The sequence below is a fragment of the Sminthopsis crassicaudata genome, chromosome 1 (assembly GCF_048593235.1).
Source record: "Sminthopsis crassicaudata isolate SCR6 chromosome 1, ASM4859323v1, whole genome shotgun sequence".
Taxonomy (NCBI): domain Eukaryota; kingdom Metazoa; phylum Chordata; class Mammalia; order Dasyuromorphia; family Dasyuridae; genus Sminthopsis; species Sminthopsis crassicaudata.
The window spans coordinates 223,961,784-223,980,624 of NC_133617.1; the positions used below are offsets into that span (position 1 = coordinate 223,961,784).

Sequence of the window (18,841 nt, forward strand, 5' to 3'; positions counted from 1 at the left end):
ATCATAGGCTTATTTTCTCAAAGATAGCAGTTAAAAAGCTATTAGTGTAGTTTAAAGTTTATTTGTTTCTGTACTAAGCCAAAAGTGATTGTCCTTATAAAGACCATTTTTAAATCATGAAAATCTGAAGCTTTTCCTCACAAGACATTCTGGAGTTTTCTGGGCTCCAAAAATGCATGTGACAAATTTATTAAGTGGTGAAAAACACTTTTTTCCACACTTGGATAGCTCATACACAGCTAAATGGAATTATATATCAAAGTTTCAAAAGAAAAAAAATTACCTTTGGGCCAACAGCAATCAAGAGTTTTCAGTCCCCAAGTGTAATTTTTTTCAGAAAGTTAAAAAGTACTTGAAAATAAGAGATTATAATGGATTGTACTAGTCACAAGGGAGAAAGTGTCTCTCAATCATAACTATAGTATAGGTTGCCTGCCAGAGTGGGAAAATCAAAGTTAAGAGGCATTATTAATGCCATATTTTCCTTATTTTTAAATGTATTTGAAGGAGAGAGGGAAGGTGTCTATGTGTTCATAGTGGCGTATGGAGTTGGGAGGAAAAGATGTTTTATTGGGAGACATGAAAAAAATGGAGGTTAGACAAAATGAGAATATTAGGCATTATCTATAATAGCTTTTGAATGAAAATTACTAAAATATCTATTTTCTTATTCCACCCTTGCTCTTCCACCATTCCCCAAAGATTAGAAGCACAGGCAATGGAAAAGGTCAGTTCAATAGTCAGAAAAGCTAAAGATCATGACAAGCTTTCCTACTCCAGAGATAATTCTTTTAAAGGGAACACAGAAAGCAGGAATAATTTGCATGCTGTAGGGTGTCTAGTTCAGTTGTCTGACTCTTCATGACTGCATTTGAGATTTTTTTGGCAAAGATACTGGAGTGGTTGGACATTTCCTTCTCTAGATACTATTACAGATGAGGAAACTGAGGCAACAGGGTTAAGTGGCCTGAGGTCACACAGAAAATAGGTATCTAAAGTCCAATTTGAACTCAGATCCTTCTGATTCCAGGTTGAGAGCTCAATCCATTGTACCACCTAACTCCTTCAATTTGCACTTATGCTTGGGAAAGACGTCAATACATGGGATTTCTGAGCTCATCATAAAGGGAAGATAATCATCCCAGGTCAAGGGTTCTGAATTATTTTTGTGTATCCTACACCTGTTTGGCAGTGCAATGAAATCTATGAACTCTTTTTCACAAGGATTTTTTAAAAGCCCAAAATAACATAAGATTACAAAAGAAACCAATTATATGAAATAAATTAAATTGAATTAAAATTAATTAAAAATAATTTAAAATGTATTTTTAAAAATAAGCTTACAGACCCTAATTTAAGCTTCTGCTTCTGTAAGCTAGAAGTTAATGTTGTAAATACTTCCTTCAATCATCATCTGTATTTGAACTTAGAAATATAATAGTTCTTTGCCTTTGCTAAATTGTTGAAATTAACAGTTTAATTTTAAAATGAGATCCCAATGTCATGTCAGCATCTCATTCTTCAGATACCTAAATTTATTAATGGAATCCTAGAATATAAAGGCTGTAGCAACTTTGAAGATCATTATATTTCCTCATTTTACAGATAAGGAAACTGAGATTTAGGCTGATTAAGTAGTTTTTTCCAAGGTCACACTGATCCTGTCTTTGAATCAGACACAATTCCCTCTCAACTATGCAATTTGAAACTGCTAGTTAGTGGCTGAACCAAAGAAACTAAATTCCAACTGGCTGAGATATTTTAAGTCATTTGATCTTTGTGGGTTTAAATTATCATTATTTTCAAATGAAGGGATAAAACTAGTCTAAAAGAATTGTTCAGTCTTTTATTTTTCTATCTATATTATTCAATTAATCCTAATCTCAAAAGGAAAATACAGAAAAGCCCATATACAGGCAATCTGAAAATGTAAAAACCACAGTGAAAAGTCAATTTGTCTCAGTGAGGAACAATATGTAAATAATAAAACATACCATATGAAAACAAGTACCTTCCCTGTGAGCGAAGTTTGTGTGACTATGCAATCCAATGACACGCTAGGTGAATTTGACCAAATCATTTACTTCTCATTTGGAGAGAGGACATATAGCAATGCACACAGAAATAAGATGTAATGAGAATGTTCCTAGAAAAGTGAAAATTGAAACAGATGCAGGAAAATCCTTATTCCCCCAACTTGGAATAAAGTTCAATGTAACCCTTTTTCAGAACTATAAAGTGTCCAGTTTCAAGACTGGCTTTATTTTCTATAACGTTGAATTGTGTTATTCTGTACATAAAATACTCTGTGAAAACAGCTCCAAAAGGATACACAGGAAATGCAACAAAATAAAATTTGAAATACTCACAAAAGAACAATAATAGTTTCTACTCACAATCATAAAAGCCTTAAAGGATGGACAATGGAAGAAAAAAATTCATAATATCATAAACTTCCTGGTAAGCAGACAATATAGGGCCACAAAAAAGACACAAATCAAGAATCCCACATTCCTTTACTCAGTACATTAAATATATTTTGCCATATTTTTAAAATGTGGATTCACCAAGGGGACAGAATAACTCACATTTATACAGCACCTTAAGTTCTGAAAAATGCTTTAATGTATTATATGATTTCATCCCCACAAGTACCTTGCATAGAGGGTACTGCATGAATCACCATTCTCATAAACTGAGACCCAGAGAGTTTGAAATATTTACTCTTGCTAAACAGTTAATGAGTATACCACAAAGTCTCATTCTAAGACCAGTGCTAGCAAAATAGACCTCCTCCTTCCCTAAAATGAAAAGCGATCATCTTTTATTTTCTGTGCTTAGTCTATCATTTTCACACAGATAGTTGGTTCTCTAAATGACCCGAGCTTATATTTATTATAAAAGCCACAATGTTGGTATCCTCAGAGCTGACTGAAGGGATACAGCTCTCAACAATTATAAAGCCACTAACACCCCCCACTTCCAGCCAATCCCACTGCTGCTGCCTTTCTATGGTAACTTCATAAATATCAAGATAATCTAAATACGTTGGAGTCCCAATAATGGAAGCATATGAACTCTGTGTTTGTTTGGTTGCTCAGTATCACAGGGGAAAAAAAAAAAAAGAAGAAAAATCAAGTCCCATATTGGCAATAACCTGTGTGGTCCACAGATGTGACAAAGAAAATTCAGGCAGATGGGACACATCTGTTAATCATAAACATTCCTTCATTAGTGTCATCATCAGATTTATTTGTATGTTATGTTTATGTTGAAAGTCTTATCTGGTGAGCCAATTTAATTTATAATGCACGCAATCCTACCACTGACCTTTCTTACAAGATGGTGATTAATATATCCATGCACATACAGATATTTACACATAATTGATAATAGAGTATTTTTATGTAGCTGAATTATATTCTTGTTTCTCTTCCTCTGAATTAAAGAATCATACTAGTTGGAGGAACCTTGGAAACCAACTAATCCAACTTATTTGTTTTATATTTAAAGGAAACTCAGATCAATGCCACACATAGCTGATTAGTAGTTGAGCAAGGCTTACTTAGGAGATCTCCTGACCAGAACCACTGCTATTTTCACAGTTGTTACCAATTTTCCCTGACATGATTTTAAAATCCATGCTGCCTGTTACTCTATTAGATACACTGCTAGATTTGGAGTCAGGAATATCCAAGTTTAAATCTGGCCTCAGAAACTTACTGTGTACCCTTCTTTAAGTCCTTTGTAAAATGGGGGTGATGATATTTTCCACAGCTTTTGTGATGCTAAAATGTGATCATTGTAAAAATGCCTTGAAAATAGTAAATAAATCTAAATATAATGTAAATAATATGTGAATGTAAATGTAAAATATAAATAAATAAAAATTATAAAATGCCTTGAAAATAGTAAAGAAAAAATTCTATTATAAAACTGTATTTTTATACTAGACAGAGCACAGAAAGAGAAGTCAGAACTCCTGCATTTTAATTTTATTTTACCATTCTGTGAATAAATTTAGGGGCAACTAGGTAGCATAGTAGATATAAGAAGGCTTGGAAGATCTGAGTTCAAATCTCATCTCAGATTCATAATAGCTGTGTGATCCTGGCAATCACTTAACCATTTTTGTCTCAGTTTTGTCATCTGTAAAATGAACTGGAGAAGGAAATTGCAAACCATTTCAGTATTTTCGCCAAAAAAAAAAAAGGGGGGGGGGCTCATGAAGACCTGACCATGACTGAGATGACTAAACAACAATATATATAAGTTTTAGTGATAGCTTTTCACAATCATTTCCTTCTAGATAGCCTTTCCCATATAGACCCACAACCAAAGAATCAGGCTGTGGACCTTTTTTGTAAGAAACAGAGAGAAGAAAGCAATTCAGCAAAACAAATCAATATTGTATCAAGAGTTTGATCATATATTCAACACTCCACATTGCAGTCCCCCTCCTCTCTGCTGAGAGGATCATAGAAAGTAGCATGAGAACCTGTTTTAAGCTGGTCTCTCCTACTCACTGGTGTAATATTAAGCAAGTGTTTTAGCCCCTTTAAGACAATTTCATCATCTGGAAAATGGGAATAATAACCCTGCTTTCCTTATATCACTACTTGCTATAAGAAATAAATTTCATGTTTTATGCAAAAAATATTTTGAAACATAAGGCTACAACACCATAATAAATAATCCATTCTCAATAATAGTCCTATTTCCATGAAATGAATTATAGTTTAATGGCGAGGACATTGAACTTAAAAGCAAGAGACCTGACACAGAATCCTATCTATGATACTAAAAACCTCAGCAAGTCATTTTCCTTCCCTGGACCTCAGTTTTACTCATTGTTAGGCTGAGAATATTGGACTTTGTGACACCGAATGACTCTTCCACATCAAAAACCAATGGTCTAATAACTTTTAATGTAGCCAAATAAAGTAGCTTCAATTTTTACATGATCCAAACAACTTCACATCATAACCAGAACTTTATTTTGTAGTCACTAATTAATCTCCTAAACAAACAAACAAAAATGGCTCTGCTACATGGGTAGGCCATTGGTTCCAAGAAAAGCTAGTGAAGATAGCTTCCCACCTTCAATACTGGAAAGAAAGAAATAAACAAATACACATAGCATGCATCTTCTATTCACAGAAGATGAATAGCATCCATTTTAGAATGATAGTACAAATTTTTACTTCACTGCAGCCAGTGATTGCATATTTTTTATATACATTAAGTGGAATCAAATTGTTTAATTCAATAGGTTAAACGAAATATTTTTGTTACTAATACAAACAAGATCTATCAATTAGTGGAGTAATAGTAGAGAGAAACAACACTTTCTTCAATCCTCCATGAAAAAATTACTTCATTAAAATTGCAAGCTTCTGAATTCTATAATCAAAATTGTGATCAAAATTACATTTTATATTATATACTAAGCAGGGTGTCAATATGATTAGTCCCTGAGAACAACCATAGAGAAATGAGAAAGAGAAAGCCAAAATAAAAAAATAAACAGTTCTGTTGGTTTTAGAAATACTTTACAAACATTATTTTCTATATGTGGTCTAAATCTCAAGTCTTCCAGTAGAAATCTGACATGTGTAGTTCAAATTCTAACTGGAGAATATTAGTCCCACTTTTCTATCTGCTTTTTATCCATTCCATTGCTCCCTTACTTTGGGATATGTCTATTAGCATTTATGCATGAGAAATTCATTGCTGGAATTCTACTGAAAGTTTTATAGCAGAAAACCTCTGCTAAGGGTAGCTAATATTTTAAGATCTTTTTTCAATAAATACTAATTTGAATTAGAAGTTTTGAAACCATTTTAAAACAGAATCAGTATTCTAAGATCTCAAATATTCCATAAAGTCTTGCCAACATTGGAAATGACTATTTAGATTGTGACTGCAATCTTAGTATCAGATCAGTCTCATACATTGGTGACACTGTTGGACACAAAACTATTGCAGAAAAAAAAAGGGATTTTATCTCTTTCATACTAGGATTTCTACATTAAAGGGTACACTCTCATAAAAATGGGTGGTCAGTTTCTATTTCTGCCAAACATCCTTTCTGCTTGACCTTTAAAAAACTGAATAGAAACTCAATGATTTCTTAAATTGAGTATTCTGAGCCAATTATGAACAGAGAGTTCATGACTGCATGCGACTTTCAAAGAGACAGCCTAGCACAATAGTTTCACATTATTATTATTTTTTTAATATATCTACTTGCCAGCAGACTGAGAGGAAGAGACAGATTAATAAACAGGAACATAAGAAAATGAAGACACTTGTTTGGGAATAAGCTATGAATAAATACAGGCATGGTCGTTATGTTCACTGCAATTAGTTAGCATCGGTTACAGAAAATTGTGGAAGCAAGGAGAACCCTGGTTTCAAATACCACTTCTGACACATACGGGCTGAGTGATCATGGGAAAATCATTTAACCTCTCAGTGCTTCTGGCAATTCTCTAGGACAATCAGCAAGTATTCAGTGAATCCCACTCATCAAGCACTATTCAATGTTCTAAGGATAAAAAGAAAGACAAAAACAGTCCCTGCCTTCTAGTGGCCCCCATTCTAATGAGGAATCCAAAATGGGAATAACTAGAAGATAGAGAGATTGAAAGAGAGACAGACAGACAGAGAGACAGAGAAATGATTTAAGCCAAGTAAATAGAATGGAATTTAAAAGGGGAAGGCATAAGCTGCTTGGAGGATGGGAAAGGTCATTTTTACAGCTGAGTCTTGAAAGGCATTAGGGAAATCAAGAGATTGAGAAAATCCAGGAAAAGGTATAGAGATAGAAGACATCACACTCAAGAAGCTATACATAGGGCAGTGTAGATAGAGCCATATTATCAGGGGAAGGAGTAAAATATAAGAAAGAAAAGCTTTCAAGGTCAAATAGAAGACTTTAGATTACATGGAACCACTGGAGATGCCATTGAAAGAAATTATTCTGGCATTCCTATGAAGGATGTATCGGAATATTGAGAGAATTGAAGCAGCATTGGATTGAACTGAAACTGTTGGCAATAGTCCAAACAAGAGTTGATAAGGGCCAGACCTAGGATCGTACTCTATTGAAGAGGATTCATACAAGAGATGTTTTAGGGTTAGAAATGACAAGATTTGCTAATTGATTGTATATGTGGCATGGAGAAGAATGAAGAGCTGACAGGTCCATGAGGATGAGTGATTGGGAATACAGTGGTGGCCCTTGACAATAAAAGAGAAGCTTATAAGTGGGAAAGGTCTAGAAGAAAAGATAAATTCTACTTTAAACATGATTCATTTTAGTTATCTAGAGATTAATCCAGTTCAAAATAATCAAGAAGCTGGAAATGTAGAAGCATAGCTCAAAAGAGAGGCTAGAGCTATTATGTAGAGCTAGGAACCATCTGCACTGACAGGATCATTGAAACCTTGGAAATTCATTAGATCACCAACGAACTTATTGCAGAAAGCAAACAGGCAATTATATATGAGTTCTTGAGGCAGTACAAACAAAAGTAATTAATCCCACAGATGAAATCAAGGTCTAGAAAGGGAGAAAAAAAGTGCAGCCACTAAGGAAAATATTTGCTAAGATGACCCCTAATGATTAAGATTTAAGACAACTGGCAATAATAACAACAAAAACTATGACAAATAATGAATTTTACACTGGAGATATTAGAATTCTATAATAGAGGTATTTCCTACATGCTAGCAAAAACAAAAACAAGTCACATAAAGAATAAAGGGCTTTTAAAGAAAAAATAATAGAAAAAGCCATTTTTGAACACACTAGGATTTATCCTGGTCCAGAGATCTTCATCTATTCCTTTTTCTTCTTCAAAAACTAAAAGAAAACTATTCTAGATTGTAGAAAAGAGAAAGGTCAATGAAGAAAGACAACTGGGTCAGAGGGGGAAAGTATAACAGGAAGATTAGACTAGAGTGAGACCAGGTGAAGTTTTCTCAAAAGTCTATTAGATGGAGTAGGTCAGACTAGGCCCAAGTCACATGATCTCAAGGCCTAAAGGTCTCTAAAAGTCAGACCCTAGGTCAGCTACAGGAAGTGACATGACGCACAGGAAGCAGATAACATTGGTGACCATTGGTCAATGATGGTTACTTTCTTTTAGTCTATCTCATGAAAAGATTTGTGTCTTTTGCTATTTAACCAGCTTGGATGCTTCCTGCTTGTCACATCAAGCACATATTGGGACCTGAGATGCTCCCAGGTGTGCTTGGACTTCTCCCTGCAGGGACTAAATAATTACTTTTTCTTTGTACCTGAAGATGTCTCTGATTAGTTAATTTGGGAAAGAGGATCTAGCATAATCCCATACTAAATAACTGTATTACCCTTGAGCGAAATCTTTACTGTCCCTAAGTTTCCTTATTTGGAATTATGTTAGAGGAATGTCAAGAGAATCAAATGGGAAAAATGACGTAGCAACGTGGGAAAAACATTGGACTTGGAGACAAAGAATTTAAGGTCGAATTTTGCCTTTCTGCTTTCCTACCTTGCTTCTCAGCATATCAGTTTCCTTATCTGTTGTTATATGAAGGGAAAGGTTAGGGTATTTGAGAGGAGAAGGGAGAAAAATCACTGATCTCCTTAGATCCCTTCTAGCAATAATTATGTCAACTTTATATATTTGAAAGCTTTTTTGAAAAGTATTGATATTTTACAAATACAAAAGTATCATTATTACCATAATTATTATTCAAAATAATAAATGGTAAAAATGTGGTGAATTTATATATAGAGAAATTTAAGAGTGGATATAGAAATAGAAGACAAAAATCTAATAATATATGATGCAGATGGATCAAAGTAAGAAACAAAGTTGAATTTAGCAAACAAACAGGAAGAAAAAAACACCTTGAGGGGAGGTGTATAGAATTTAAAAGACAAGAAAGAGAGGTAATACACCCATCAAGATGGAGGCATAAGTGTTTTGTCTGAGTAGAAAAAACAATAATGGGCTTGAAGAAGTGGAAAAAAAGAGTTTGGAATTTCAAGAAGAGGCTAGTGCTGTAATTTGGTGGATTAAGTAAATCAACTCATCTCACTCCTGTCCCTGATTCACTAGAGAACTATGGATACATCCATTAACCTCACTGTGCTGCCCATTCTCTCCTGTGCAGAAGAGAAATGGAACCCAAAGGGATACTAGGAGAAATAACAGCAATTACTGGAAAAGATGCTTCCTATATTAATTGTTACATTTCACTGCAAAGTCCTAAATACCAAAGGCCTCCAAATATCTTTTCCTCATTCTATAAAGACTGCTTTTATGTTAGAAAAAGGGGGGGGGGGAGTTTGATTACCTCACTCTTTAACACCTTTTCCTGTCCTCAAACCTAAATATAACTTTAGAAATAACCTCCAATTTGACAAAAAAAAAAAAAAAAAAAAAAAAGACTGAAAAGAAAAAGAAATCCAAGTAAAAAGTCAAAAAAAAATTTAACAGGAAGAGCAATAAGTTATGTTAGGCACCTTAGTAATGTTACTGTTCATCTAGAGAATCGAACAAAGGAATTCTAGATCAGATAAGGAGGATTTAGATATAGCCCTCCCATACAAAATGTGTGTGACCTGGAACAAGCCATTTAATGTTTTTTGGCCTTAGATTACTGATAGGTAAAATGAGGAGATTAGGCTTGATAGCTTCTAAGGTGACTTCCAGTTTGAAATCTATGATCCAAGGAACCTAATGAGAGCAAAAGGAAATGAAGGAATTCAGAAAACACAATTACTCAAAGGCAAATAAAGAATGATGTAGCAGAGTGAAAGGAAAATCTGTTTTACTTAATGTTATTTACATCTCTGATGGAGCTGTCTCCTTGTTGTTTCATTTTGTTTACTGGTCCAGACCCATGATCTCATTGTCGGGAGAAAAGGTCCACTGTAGAAATTCTTCTCTAGCAATGCAGATTGGCAGTCATCTTATTTCTATGCTCTAAGCAATCTAAAATACTGAAAATTTAGGAGCAATTTGTCCAAGGCTATATAATTTTTTTTCTTTTATCATAAAAAAATCCTGAAAAAAATAATTTTGCTGTACTTTTAACAAAAATGTATTACCATACCTGAAGCCAAAGCCTGTCTCCAGCAACTGTTCTACCAATGGCACTGCACTGAAAGGTGGCAAACTGCCCAGCATTAACTTCCACGTTCTGAATTCTCAGGAAGTGAGGAGTTTTGGCTGTGGAAAGGGAAGAAAAGAACAGGAAAAAAATTAACACCACATATGGCTAAAACTAATAGGTGCCTTCTTCTAGCCTTATACAATGTGAGAATTTTGAAGGATTATACTTTTGATGATGAGAGCTTTAAAGATTTGACTATAATTGAAAAAAAAGATACTATAGAAGGTTGTGATTAGCTTCGTAAATGAATAGAAGACTTAAGCATTCTGGGATACAAGCAAAGAGAAGGGAGGTATTTTATTGTTCCTGCTGTGCAAATTATCATAGCTCAGCAGTCTTCTTGTAATAACACATCTGTATTAATAAAGATTATATTGAAGTCTAATTGATGTTTTGAACAAAAACATCTTAGATATTTATACTAGCAGCAGGAAAAGAACAGTAAGAAGTTAAATGATGTTGTCAAGGAAACTTTTTGACCCAAGTGTAGAGTCACTGCATAATATATATTTTAATACAACTAATTGGTATGCAACATTGCTAGTATAATATTTTCTAGCAACCAAAAATACTATCCCCAAAGACAAACTCTGCAAAATTATGCCAGACTGACATAGCATAGGAGTTATTTGCTGATTCTTATTTCCAATTCAAACAGTAAGACTGATTCCCAATGTTAAACAGCATTAGGACTCCAAATGTACTCTGTCTACATGGGACAGCTGTTTAAATAAGGGATAATTCTATTACATTTGAGAGGTAGCAGACCAGTTTCTGCATCACTTAGAAAAAAAGATAATTCTCGTATTTAGTGATTGGTCAGCCTTCAGGTTTCAATGAAATAAATGTCTTTGCAATCAGCAACCCTGCCTTTAGGCTGTAGCAAGACTTTCTAATCCCTACAGAGATAGATGATTAGAAAGAAGGAAGGGTAAGTGGGAAACAAAATGGCAGGGAAGGTTAAAGATGATATGATCCTCTATGGTAGATAAAAATGCCTGCCAATTACCTACAGCCGTTTAAAAAAATATATCCCACTGTTCAACATACTTCTGGGTCATGTTTAGCCTATACAACCAGGGTATGTAATGAGGGAATTCTCCCTAGCCAGTATATTTCCAGGAAATGAAAATTTATATTAGCTTAAGCAAAATATAATTTGGTGAACAAATATACTGAGGCTAGAGAGCAAACAAAAATATTGGGAGGCAGGGGATGACAAAGCCATATACTTCAATCTTTCAATAAACGTGTGAGTCCACCAATGCATGCATATATTCTTTTGGATGATTCTTGATTGCTCAATAGGATGTGATTCTTTTCTCTGCCTCCCAGAAATTCACCCAACTTGCTACTGGCTTTCATCATGTTTTTGCCGCATTGCATGATGCTACTGAATTTACACATTCTTTCAGTTGTCTTTCAAGCTTACTATGTAACAGGCCTTCATCTCACTTTTTCTAGTTCTCCATTTCCCTGATGACATCCTTTATATTACTTCTTTTGCACCACTCTCCATCTGCAATATGGATTGGAGACTGCTCACACTCATCATGTATTTCTCTGATGTCTTTTGAATGACTCTTAATGTCAGTTCTTCAGACTGTAGTGTCCCATGAGTTAGAGTCATACTGTATCACTAGAAGAACACAATGGAGTTTTAAAAGATATGTTTTTGTTTCAGAGTATGCTGGATTCATTAAAAGAATTGTGTGATTTTCCAAAGGAAATCCAAACTATTTTTCATCTCTTGCTCAATTCTATGCTATTCATAAAAGTAACATATGGAGCTGAAGTTCATTGCGAAGTTGGTATCTACTGATTATATAATAACTGGGAACATGGAGAGGTGGGAAGGAGAAGGAGTAACAATATGGTATACTGACACCTTAATGAATCTTAGTGCTTTAATCCTGTTAAATTATCATGATTGAAGATTGTCCTATAATTTCTACAATGAATCTTTTTTTATGAAATAGATCTATAATAATACATTATTATTACAAGGAAGAACTCCCTGAATTCATATTTGACTTCCAACACTTAATAGCTACATGACCCTGAGAAAGTCACTTAATCTTGATGTCCTCCTCTGTAAAATGAGCTGGAGAAGGAAATAACAAAGCTCTCCAATGTTTTTGCTAAGAAAACCCCAAATGGAGCCACAGAAAGTCTGACATGACTGAAACATGTCTCAGCAATAACAAATACATTTCAATCATACTGAAGGCTTCACTTAGGTCTTCTCTGTTACTGACATTCCAATACCATAATATTTACTTCTAATATTTATCTAGGAAAGAACTACATGTGGAATAATGCTTCCTTGCTTTGTTGATTAAGAAGCCAGATGCCTTTCACAACATTATCAGATAGTTGGATACACACACACACACACACACACACACACATATATGCCTATATGTGTCTGTATACAAATATATATATATATATATATGTATACATAGCTATACAGACATGCATAGATATATAAGCTAATATATGTACATACATATATGTGTATATATGTACATATATCCATTCCCAAGAGAATACATAAGAGAAGCCTATTAATATAGCCAGGTTTTAATTTTCTACATTAATGAATTGATATCATATATAAGCTAATTTTTTTAAAAGTTAAAAATAAAATATATTATAATAATTTGAAATAAGATAAAAGTTTTTATAGGATAGGGAGACCAAAATCCCTCTCCCAATTAGTGAAAATTAAGAATTGTTTTTCAAAGCAATGTTACTTTCAAATACTGCGCTTATTTCAAATACTGTACTCAGACATAAGCTCAATGACATGAAATTATGACATCAGTGTAAAAATCAAATAGGCCTACATTTCTCAATGATATATCATAAACAGAGGTCCTGATTTATGTCATTTGGAGAATGCCATAGTCTTGTAGCTTTTATAGGACTATAGCCCCACTCAACTCTCTTTGTTTTTGGTGGGGATGGTGTTTTTTGGTTGTTCCTCAGAATTCAGTCTACTCATGAGGCTCTAGGACTCCAGTACAATTTAACCACAAAGGGATTTCTTAAATATGCATTCATAAGAATAGTCATTATCACAGGTCTATTGTTGACAACTAGGATAGTTCCCTTTGAGTCCAGCTTAAACACTGTCTCATGCTTTTAAAAATGGAGAATTATGTTCTCACAAAAACTGACCCTACTCTATTGCAACATCCTTGACAGACCCGACTTTACTTCAATACCTTCTATTTTGGCCACTTCAGGCTTCTTTCTTCAGGGAAGACGTTTGAAGAAAAGTCAGGGTCTCTCACATTCTCTGAGATCTGAATCCCATCCTCAATAATCTCTCCTTCCTGCAGACCCCAATCAGGTGATTTTCCAAAAGGTTCAATCTTCACTAGCAACCTCCTGAATGCTCTTGGGCAAAACCCTTAAGGAACATCTTGAGAATGGGGCCAATTCCTCAAATCAAATTCCTTTTAAAATGATATGAATATTTTGATCATTGCTTCTTCCAATATGATATATCCATTTGAATTCCTTTGTGAAGGGCAGATGTGCTCTATTTCCCATAGCTTATGAGGAGCAATGTTGGGTATTCATTACAATAGTTAACTGACATCACTCTTCAATGAGCTGTTTCAAGCACAGATTTGCAAACGATCCAGAGAGGAGGCAGTGCATAATTGCTTTCTGGAGTTCTGGAGAGTGGTCAATTTTAATAGCATCCAAATCTCATCACTGTGAAAGCATACATTCATACCAAAATAGTTCTAGGCATAAATACCGTCACATATAACATTGTTTTCACCTAGATAGATAGATACAGTAAAGGGGAAAAAAAGATGATGGAACCAAAATTCTTCTGTTTTCTAAATATAAGCTTAAAAAGAATAGTATAAATTCTGCAGGGACACATAGGCTGATTTGCAGAAAAGTAATCTGTTTGATCTAAAATGAAGATATTTGATAAACTTACAGATGGATGAAAGCATATTTATTTCTAGTACTATCTATAAATTATTAAATAATTTTATTAATTAAATTAAATATATCTTAAAACACAGATTAACTGTCAACTTGTTCATGATATCTTATGCAATACTGCCAGTTAGTACCAGTATTTACTACTTTTAAAATATCAATTTATGTCATCATAACAAATATTATTGAATATCTGCAATGTGCAAAGCATTATTCTAAACCTTAGAGATATAAAGATGAACAAATCTCCATCTCTACCCTCAAAAAGCTTTACTATCTATTAAGAACCTAAACAAATAAGAAATTTTAAATGAACCAATAAAGTCCTATACTCAATCAACTTGATAATTATAAGACTGAGAAGCCATGATTAAATAGCAGTTTTCTTTAAAAAAGAAAGGACTACACATTACATATAACTCAATGGTGTGATATGGTGGTTTTTAAAAAAAGCTAAGTAATCTTAGGCTGTTAAGAAAGGTATGCTATGCAGAAAGAGAGAGGTTATAGATCAGACTAGAACTGGTATTTTGTAGTTAGTTTTTGGTACCACCACTGAGGAAGAATGACAAATTGGAGACCATCCATGTTCATTTTTTGACAAATGATGACTGACTAAAGAAAGTAAGGACATTTATCATGGAGCAAAGAAGATATGCAAAGGACATGGTAGATGTTTTCGAAGAACTAAGAGTTCATCAGTTGGAGGTAGAAGGAGAAGACCCTGCAGAGCAGGTAAATTTTTAAAAAGGGAATCCAATAGAGCCTTTTCATAGTTGATAGAATTTCTAGCCACATGAATGGGTTGCTGAGAATGGGACTTCACACTGACAATATAGGGATTTTTTGTTTTTTGCTTGTTTGTTTTAAGGTAACAAAAAGCTTTGCACTGACAATGAGCTGGATAATCCCACAGAGATTAACAAAATGTAATATTTTTGACTTATGTGATGTAATGGATTACATGAAGGCTGAACCTTTCAAAATTTAGGTGCAAATGCATGAATATATAAGGAAGAGAGGAAGGAGGTAAATTATTCACTAGAAGCAGAAACAAAACCATGTATCAATGGGCATTCTGGATCTGTGGTAATTGTGAAAAAAAAATTGAAGCAAGTTTCTCTGATCAAGGCCTCATTCAAATATATAAAGATCTGAATCAAATTTATCAAAGAGTCACACTACAATTGATAAATGATCAAAATATATGAATAATTTTAGATGAAACAATCAAAGCTATCTATAGCCATGTGAAAAGATGCTCTCACTCCTGATTAGAAAAGTGCAAATAAAAACAATTTTGATATCTGACTTCATGTCTAATTTGCTAATAGAACAGACAAGGAAGGTCACAAATTTTGGAGGGAATGTGGGAAAAAAGGGGCATTAATAAACTGTTGGTAAAGTTATGAACTAATTCAACCACTCTGTAAAGCAATTTGGAACTATGTCCAAAAGGCTATAAAACCATGTATATCTTTGACCTAGCAATATCACCACTAGGTCTATCTCCCTGAAGAGATAAAAAACAAAATAAAAAGGTCTTATACATACAAAAAATTTGTATCAGCTCTTTTCTAAGGGTAAAGAATTCGAAATTGAAAAGATGATTATCAATTGGGGAATGGCTGAACAAACTGTGTTATGTGGTTATGATAGAATATTACTGGGCTATAAGAAATGATAAGCAGAATGCTTTCAGAAAACCTGGATGCAAAATACAAAAAATGTGTTGCGTATAAAACAACTATGTTGTAGGATGATCTGCTGTGAATGATTTAGCTATTCTTAGCAATACAACAATCCATAAAGGACATATAATGTTATCTCTCTCCAGAGAAAGAATTCATAATATCTGAATACAGACTGCAGCTTTTAAAAAAAATCTTCATTTTTCTTGAGGTTTTACTTTTTTGGTCTATGTTTTCTTTTACAACATGACTAGTATGGAAATGTTATATATGACTACAATATAGGTCATAGTCTATACTGCTTTCTCAATGAAAAGAGGGTAGCGAGGGAGAAAGGAAAGAATCTGGAACTCAAAGTTTTAAAAACAAATACTAAAATTGTTTTTATATGTAACTAGGGAAAAATAAAATACTAAATAATTTTAATGTAACAAAAATTAATAGGAGGGATAAATTGCTTGTGATTGGATGAAGAATAGAGGGAGGCAGCAGACAAGAAAGGTCTCGAGCAAGAAGTAAGATCTGCATTGAAGTTCAAATCAAAGTAGTAATTCAACAGATAGAATTGAGGGGAAAAAAAGACAGTTACAGACAATAATGTTCAGTGGTGCAATATGGCTAAAGTGCAGAAAAACCCAAAAGGGGATGTATGACATAAGGAGTCGATGCTAAAGAGTATTATGCCTTGAATGAAGGGTATAAATGTTAAGAAGTTTGCACTTTACTCCATAGGTATGAAGGATTTATTAGTAAAAGACTTAGGTGATTAGGTCTGCATATGAGAAGGAAGACTAGTAGCAGCATTGTTGATGGCTGTGCAGAGGAAAGAGATTGGAGCAAGAGAATGGAGAAGACATAATAATGACCTCGATTACAGCAGTAAACATACTGAGTAAGTACCACTATAGCATAAAGAAGATTCATGTTCTAAGATCCCTTAGACTAAGTGATTTCTAAGGCACCTTTGCTCCCTAAAATTATATAGCTAATTTGAGAGCTAGGATGAAGATAAAATCAACAGGATTTAAGAACTGATTGGAAGTGAAGGCTGAGACAGAATGAAAGTCAAAATAACTCTAAACTTCCTGGTCTAGAAGAATAGTGTGATACACTTAAATATAGGTGTTATGAGGAAGGACGAGCTTCAGGAAGGAAAATGATGATCTCAGTTTTGAGTCAGGAGTGCTACTGAAACAGATAGGTATCACTGTTAAAAAAGCAGCTACGAACGAGGATCTGGAACTCAGGGGAGAAATTAAAGCTACAATAGAATAAGAAACTCACATTTCCATAGCACTTTCTGGTTATAAAGCACTCTACATGTATCATCTTGTTTCATACACAACAAATAGGTATTAAAAGTAATGAGCTTATGTAGGTATGGCACTTTGGAACTCTCAGTATGCTATATAAATATCAGCTCTTGCTATTATTGTTATTATAAGTAATCATTCACATTTATTTATATCCTGCATTAAGGTTTACAGGAGCTAGTTTAAAATAACAGAAAAAAGCAAAAAGGAAAAATATGGAATTGTGAGATTGGGGATAGAATTCTAGTTGATTTTATTGCTACTTTAAGCTTTTTAAAACTTAGCTAAGAGTATTGGAAGTTCAAAAACATTAATATAGAGATCATGGAGTCTCTAAAGGATGGAGTGGCGAGTAAGACTGAGCCGAATGCTCAAGTTACTGGAAGAATTAGGAACTTATCTTAACCTGTAGGCAGATAGATGATGCTGTGTGACTTAAGTACTGGCCCTGGAATCAGGAGGATGCAAGCTCCAATATAACTTTAGAAAATATTAGCTGCATGATCTTGGGCAAGTCAGTTTAACCTGTTTACCTCAGTTTCCTCATCTGTAAAATAAGCAGGAAAAGGAAATGATAAATCTCTCCAACATCTTTGCAGAAACAACAACAACAAAAACAAAAACAAAAACCCAAATAGAATTATGGAGAGTCAATCACAAGTGAAAAGACTTAACCACTAGTCTTGCTACAATACTTTCTGCTCTCTTGAATTAAAATACACATTGCTCTGCTTCCATGTCTTTGCTTACATTGCTCCCTAAGCCTGGCACATGTCTACACTCACCTAAAAAATTTCTAGCCCTATATTAAAGCCTAATTCAAATGATAGTGAATAGCCACTTGGAGTTGAAAGATAGAGGTTCAAAATTCTAGCTCTAATATTCATAAACTTTGTGATCTTGCCAAGTCATAAATTAAAGGTCCAGTTTCTTATATGAAAAATTAAGCTTAAAAAACCTCTTCAGTTCCTTTAAAGTTCCTAAGGGAGAGACAGACAGAAACAGAGAGATCAAGACACACACAGAGAACACTATACAATTAGCACGGATAATGATAATAGTGATATCTTTAATCTCCATGATTTTCTCCGTTGGAAAGATATTGTAGAGAATTGGATTTTGTACCTATTAAGCAATTATTTGTTATCTAAAATAATTAGGTAACATTGAATATTGTATTTGTTTTTGTCTTTTTCTCCTATTAGACTGTAAGTTCCAAGAGGGCTCACATAATAAACCTAGGTGAAATACCTACATCATTTTCCATTTATCTGTGAAGTTCACAGCAAAGTTACTCTACAATCAAGAAACACTATAGGGCTATGCATCTATTCAAAAAAACATATTTCATAAGTCCTTAATGATGTAGTTACTTTTACCAGGCATCCAGAAGACTGAATTCTAATCAAAGACATTTAATGAAACAGCACTTTGGGTTTTGTGTGTTTGTTTATTTTTGAGAGATGTTTTCCATAAAGCTGATTTAGAGTTTCCCACATTCAACAGAAAGAGCTGTCCTGCCCAGGGGACACATTTGAAGGAGCATACAGAGAATACATGTAGATGCATGAGTAGAAAGGCAACTCATATGGCCAGTGCAGGTCTGTTAATGCTTAATGATGATATTCTTATGCTACTTTTCCCTTCTGAACATGGCATATAGTCTATTCTATGTTTATAATCTCCGCT

General features: G+C 33.9%; 1 protein-coding gene across 6 annotated transcripts in view; it reads right to left on the minus strand.

Moving 5' to 3' along the window:
- PTPRM (protein tyrosine phosphatase receptor type M) overlaps nt 1–18,841 on the minus strand; it is a 938,548-nt gene that overhangs the window by 543,458 nt on the left and 376,249 nt on the right. For all 6 annotated transcript variants that reach the window (XM_074275249.1, XM_074275231.1, XM_074275235.1 and 3 more), the window contains exon 5: nt 10,114–10,229. In XM_074275249.1, coding sequence (XP_074131350.1) covers nt 10,114–10,229 — 116 coding nt within the window. The remainder of the gene's footprint in view (nt 1–10,113; nt 10,230–18,841) is intronic.